Raw genomic sequence first — 5,351 nt, forward strand, 5'->3', positions numbered from 1 at the left:
AGAATTTGAGAACTTTTGAGTTGCGTAACACCCAGGGCCGGCCCTATTTTGAGTTAATTTAGAAAGATTTTATTGACCATGAACCACTTATCATATTTCGGTATTTCACATTTGCAAAGTTTTATTATTTTATATCTATTGAATATTGAATTATTGATTTAGAATGGCTGATTTTGTTTTAGTTTTTTTAAAAAAAATTTAATACATAATTTTTTTTGGATAATTGAAAATTTTGAGAATTCTTATTTTTAATAATCAATAGATTTGAAAAACTGTATTTTAAAGTCATTTACCTCATCACGAGTACCCGTTTTTTGAAAAAAATAAAAATAAATTAATTTGTCCCCTCAGCCCTGTTGAACAGTGAACACAGGTCCGGCCACCTTTCATTCATCGGTTTCGTCGACACCCAAATCAGACGACCATAATCACAAAAACGGAGCACAAGCGTTCTCGGTTCTGTCTTTGATCTCATCCTAGGACGTTCAGGGATCATACTCGAAAGGGTATAAAAGCCATTCTTCCTTGATTCTTTTTCTTTAATTACCAAAAAAAAAAAAAAAAAAAAAAAGTGATCTCCCCAAAGGGTTAAATTATTATGAATTGTTATACAGAAGCTGAGGGTTTGTTTTGTTAACATGTTTGTAATATTTGTCTAGCTATTATTTGCAGATGAAGATGGTGTATTACAAAAGACCAGGTGGTCCCGATGTGCTTCGAATAAAAGAGGTTCCAAACCCACCTTGTGTTACAATTGATCTAATAATGATACAAGTAGCGGCGGCTGGACTAAATGTTTATGACGCTTGGCGCCGACAGGGTGGCAGTTTCTATCAGAGTGTTTTCATAGATCATATGGGATACGAGTGTTCGGGTAAAGTTATTGCAGTTGGCCCAAAGGTAGACAAAGTTAAAGTGGAGTATCGATCGACTAGTACTTATTGTTTCTCACTTTTAAATAAATAAAATCACAACATACTAATTTTTGTTTTCTGTGCATACAAAGGTTTGCTTCTTCTTGAAAATGGTGATGCATATGCAGAGTTTGTGGTGGCTCCCGCTTGTCAAGCTTTCCAAATTCCTTCATGTGTTTCCGTTGTTGAAGCAGCAGCATTGCTTGAAGCGTCACGGTTAACTTTCTTTGCTTTTTCAGGATTGACCAATGTCACACCTGGCAAAACAATCTTGGTAATTTCCATTTTTTCCAATAAATTCTGATAATTTATATTTATGGAATGTAAAAACATTAATTCTGCAAGCGATTGCAGATACATGGGGCTGCAGCGGGAATTGACTTTATTGCTATTCAATATGCTAAGTATATTGGTTGTCAAGTATTTGCTGTAGCAGGTAATCTACCTAACTTCTATTTTCAGTTTGATTTAATTTACTAGCTTATTGACCCACTGAATTCCCATGTGTTATCATGATCCTAGCGCATGTCAAAACATGTTCGATGCTCATGAACTTTCTAGTTATTATTGTAGGTGCAACAGAAAGGTCTGAACTTTTAACTTCTAACCCAACTGCAGCATCATAATATTAATGTCTGAACTGAACCATCTTTGAGATTCAACCTTTCCAAACTATTTTTCAGGAACGGTTGAAAAGATGAAACTTTCCAAGCTGCTTGGAGCTGACGTCGGCATCAACTACAAAACAGAGGACTTCTCCAAGCGAGTGAAGGCTGAAACAAAAGGAAAGGGTAAGTGTGCCGAATTATCATGCATTTTTACTTTTCAGATTCATTTCTGGGTATAATATTATAATACTTTGTTGTAATCAGTTTCCTTTAAAAAAAATCATTTCTTGTTAAAACACGAAGAAATATGTGGTTTTTTTTTTAAAAAAAAAAAAAAATAAATTTCAATGTGTGCAACAATCCATAAGCAAGTAATATACGATGTTAATCATAATCCCGCGGATAAGAATCAATCCATGGCTACCAAAAAGAAAACAGAGTAGTAATGACTTATGGGAACTAATAAATTAATAGTTGTCAATAAGGACTGCCAGACGTATGTGAAAGATAGAACATCGACGTTTTGTTGAGGAAGAGAATCCAAAATCCTATTCTCGTGTGTTTATATGGCCTTGGATCTAATTATGCCGAGTGTGAAATATTTAGTTCGATAATGCAATCATCATCCTTTTCTTTATTAGGTGTGGACATCATACTAGATGGCAGTGGGATAGAGCATTTTCAAAAGAACTTGGATTGTCTGGCAAGAGGTGGGTCTCTTGTCGTTTTAGGAGCCAAGGTTGGGGGTCTGGTGGATATTGACCTTTCAGTTCTCATGAAGAAGGATATTACCATCATAGGTATCTTTTCAATTTTGTTGATACAAATATTATTATTTTTGTGTTGTCCCATTTGATTAATGATGTTCGATGATATATAGGAGTGGATATGCAGAATCTAAGTTTTGCAAACAGGCATCGGCTTCTGTCTGATGCTGTGGCTAAATTTTGGCCACTGATAGAAGCTGGATACATAAAGCCGATAATTGGTAAAATTTTTACCTTCACTGAAGCCGTGAAAGAGCACATAGAGCCTTGGAGGAGAATCGTATTCCAGGAAAATTGTTGTTAGTTCCGAAGGAATAATAAAACCCATTTTTGTTTTTTTAATTTTTTTTTGGAAAATGTATCGAGACCTAGTAGTTATAAGGCTGAAATTGTTCAATATCTCTATTATTTATAGTTTACAAGCAAGGTAAATATGTGTTTTGATGACTATAATTTCAGTTTGGATTCATCTAATATATTTGAGGAGATGCAATAATCGAAGCTACAATAATACAGTAAATTTTTATTAAATTTATATTCCGTAAATGTTTTATTCATGTTTTCATGTTCGTGATGAGTACGTACGTTTATTCGGTAAATAAATTTATTTTTGAAGTTCAAGTATTTAGGATGGTACGTATGATTTTATGGAATACAAGCATGTTACGTTAATAACTAGTATGTGATTAAAGTTTGATAATAAACTTTGAGACACTTAGTTTTTCAATGTTAATTTCAATACTTTTATCTAGTTCTAGAAATTCTGTCAACTTCTTTGTTTGGTTGTTTTAAAGCCATTGTAATATATAGTTTGATTTTCATTCTACAGGGGAAAAATATAATATTCATCGTTATGCTTTTACATGATAATTTTGCATCAATTTATTACGTCACATAACTCTATAACATGATGTATTTTTATTTAAAGATCTTAATTAAATATATCCATTTATATCATAATTACTTTTAAATAGTGATGGTTTTTTTTTTTTTAAATAAAGTATAAAATTCAAATTTTTAAATATATATTGTGATATGTAATTCAAATTCGATGATCACATTGCTGTTGTCGTGATTTATTTATGCATTAGGCAGTTTCGTTTGCTGGATAAGGGACAGATTAATTAGTAATTCATCACAATCATACGCTTGGTTCGATTTTAGTGTGCTCCAAATTATCCCACCGGCCTCATTTGGGCCGGCACTGTACACACAATTTGTGAGATTCTCTATCACACTCCATAGGTGTGATAATTTGTGCATCCCCATGATTATAAATGTTTTTACCGTTATATTCTCATGTGAACATTTTTTTCTAGAAAAAAGTAATAAAGGTACATTTTTTGAGGCAGTAAGAACTTGAGGTTGAAATGAATAATAAGAAAGCGGCAAATGAATTGCAACTAATTTTTTTTTTTATATACCAAAAAATAGCTTTTGTTTTTTAAGATTAAAAAAATTAGAGATTTTACTAGACAATATATAACAAATGTACTGTAACGATCCACTGTATCAAGACGGGTCTTTTTAGCGTGCTTATGTCCTCACTCACACGCACCCTGAGAAACTTCCCAGGGGGTCACCCATCCTATAATTTCCCCAAGTCAAGCACGCTTAACTTTGGAGTTCTTATGTGATGAGCTTCCGAAAAGAAGATGCACCTTCTTGATATGAATAGTACATATGAAATCTTTTAAGCCCTCCTCAACCATGTAGTCCCATACCTACACAGTCTCAGAATCCCTCTCATTCCGGCACGGGATCGGTTCATTCATGTCTCCCTCCGCCTAGAAGCCTACCAGGAGCCGCTCATTGTCCGTGCAACCTCTTGGCACCGGCGATCACTCCCTGCCTCTTCAGCCCCGGGCGTCACATGCCCACCAGCTTCCGCTTGGTTCGTCCCCGAACCATATCGTACTAAGAGAGGTCGGCTCTGATACCATTTGTAACGATCCACTGTATCAAGACGGGTCTTTTCAGCGTGCTTATGTCCTCACTCACACGCACCCTGAGAAACTTCCCAGGGGGTCACCCATCCTATAATTTCCCCAAGTCAAGCACGCTTAACTTTGGAGTTCTTATGTGATGAGCTTCCGAAAAGAAGATGCACCTTCTTGATATGAATAGTACATATGAAATCTTTTAAGCCCTCCTCAACCATGTAGTCCCATACCTACACAGTCTCAGAATCCCTCTCATTCCGGCACGGGATCGGTTCATTCATGTCTCCCTCCGCCTAGAAGCCTACCAGGAGCCGCTCATTGTCCGTGCAACCTCTTGGCACCGGCGATCACTCCCTGCCTCTTCAGCCCCGGGCGTCACATGTACCCATTTTAAAAATGAAAAAGATTATAAATTCGTCATGTCTCATAACAAATTCACTATTTAACAAAATCAATTATATGTAGTAAATATCGTTAATTATTATCGGTATGATTAATGTATAATAACAAAATTAATTTACAAAATAACAAAATTAATTTTTAATATTAATATCAGTATTTTGTTCTTATTAATGTTTAATTATTCATGTTGGGCTTTGGCCCAACTTATTTTATTTCTCAGCCCATATACTTGACCCTTTATTTAAATCTCTTTCCTTGCCCTAACATGATTGTGCGTTCTTTGCTTTCTGCTATGTGAGAAAGGGAGCCACCGATTGCAAGAGAGAGTGCGAGAGACTTTGAGATAGGGAGAGTATCAGAGAAGGTTGCTTGTTGTTCGTCTTCGTCCGTGTCTGAGTGTCCTCTTCTTCTCTCTCTGCTTTGTGTTCTCCGTGTGTACCTCTCTCTTTTTTGCTGGGTTGAGTTTCTCTATTGTGTGTAGAGACAGTGAGCTGAGAGTGTTGGGCGTGGGAGAACCTTTGTGGTCTTCGTTGTGGGTTGCTGGAGAATCGGAGAGCGTAGCGTCTGAGCCCTGAGTGTTTCGAGCATATATCGTTCTTGTTCTTGTTCTGTTTCTTTTTCCTCTTTTATTGCTACTGCTTTGTTGTTGTTTTTCTTTGTGTTTCTGTTTTTGTGCAGATTACAGAGCAAGAATAAGGATGGCCAAGTTGAGTTGAA

At 35.8% G+C, this 5,351-nt stretch overlaps 2 protein-coding genes across 2 annotated transcripts; both read left to right on the forward strand.

The window, feature by feature from the left end:
- The first annotated feature begins 339 nt into the window (after positions 1 to 339).
- Positions 340 to 2,770, forward strand: LOC140867469 (uncharacterized). Its single transcript, XM_073272537.1, has 8 exons — positions 340 to 506; positions 660 to 729; positions 820 to 900; positions 1,007 to 1,188; positions 1,269 to 1,350; positions 1,598 to 1,705; positions 2,164 to 2,322; positions 2,403 to 2,770. The coding sequence occupies exons 6-8, from the start codon at positions 1,612 to 1,614 to the stop codon at positions 2,591 to 2,593; spliced, it is 444 nt and encodes a 147-aa protein (XP_073128638.1). The 5' UTR covers positions 340 to 506; positions 660 to 729; positions 820 to 900; positions 1,007 to 1,188; positions 1,269 to 1,350; positions 1,598 to 1,611; the 3' UTR covers positions 2,594 to 2,770.
- LOC140862857 (uncharacterized) lies at positions 679 to 1,540 on the forward strand. The gene is made up of 4 exons (XM_073265894.1): positions 679 to 874; positions 1,007 to 1,188; positions 1,269 to 1,350; positions 1,488 to 1,540. Exons 1-4 carry the CDS (start codon positions 679 to 681, stop codon positions 1,538 to 1,540), a joined length of 513 nt encoding a protein of 170 aa, XP_073121995.1.
- Positions 2,771 to 5,351: the final 2,581 nt, after the last annotated feature.

Source organism: Henckelia pumila, chromosome 4, assembly GCF_033568475.1.
Source record: "Henckelia pumila isolate YLH828 chromosome 4, ASM3356847v2, whole genome shotgun sequence".
Taxonomy (NCBI): Eukaryota; Viridiplantae; Streptophyta; class Magnoliopsida; order Lamiales; family Gesneriaceae; genus Henckelia; species Henckelia pumila.

Excerpts from the sequence above, each read along its gene's own strand:
- LOC140867469 (XM_073272537.1), top strand. The coding sequence starts at position 1,612 with ATGAAACTTTCCAAGCTGCTTGGAGCTGACGTCGGCATCAACTACAAA. Across the intron at positions 1,706-2,163 it reads GGCTGAAACAAAAGGAAAGG|GTGTGGACATCATACTAGAT; the intron begins GTAAGTGTGCCG and ends TTTCTTTATTAG. Across the intron at positions 2,323-2,402 it reads GAAGGATATTACCATCATAG|GAGTGGATATGCAGAATCTA; the intron begins GTATCTTTTCAA and ends GATGATATATAG.
- LOC140862857 (XM_073265894.1), top strand. The coding sequence starts at position 679 with ATGGTGTATTACAAAAGACCAGGTGGTCCCGATGTGCTTCGAATAAAA. Across the intron at positions 875-1,006 it reads TATGGGATACGAGTGTTCGG|GTTTGCTTCTTCTTGAAAAT; the intron begins GTAAAGTTATTG and ends GTGCATACAAAG. Across the intron at positions 1,351-1,487 it reads TCAAGTATTTGCTGTAGCAG|GTGCAACAGAAAGGTCTGAA; the intron begins GTAATCTACCTA and ends TTATTATTGTAG.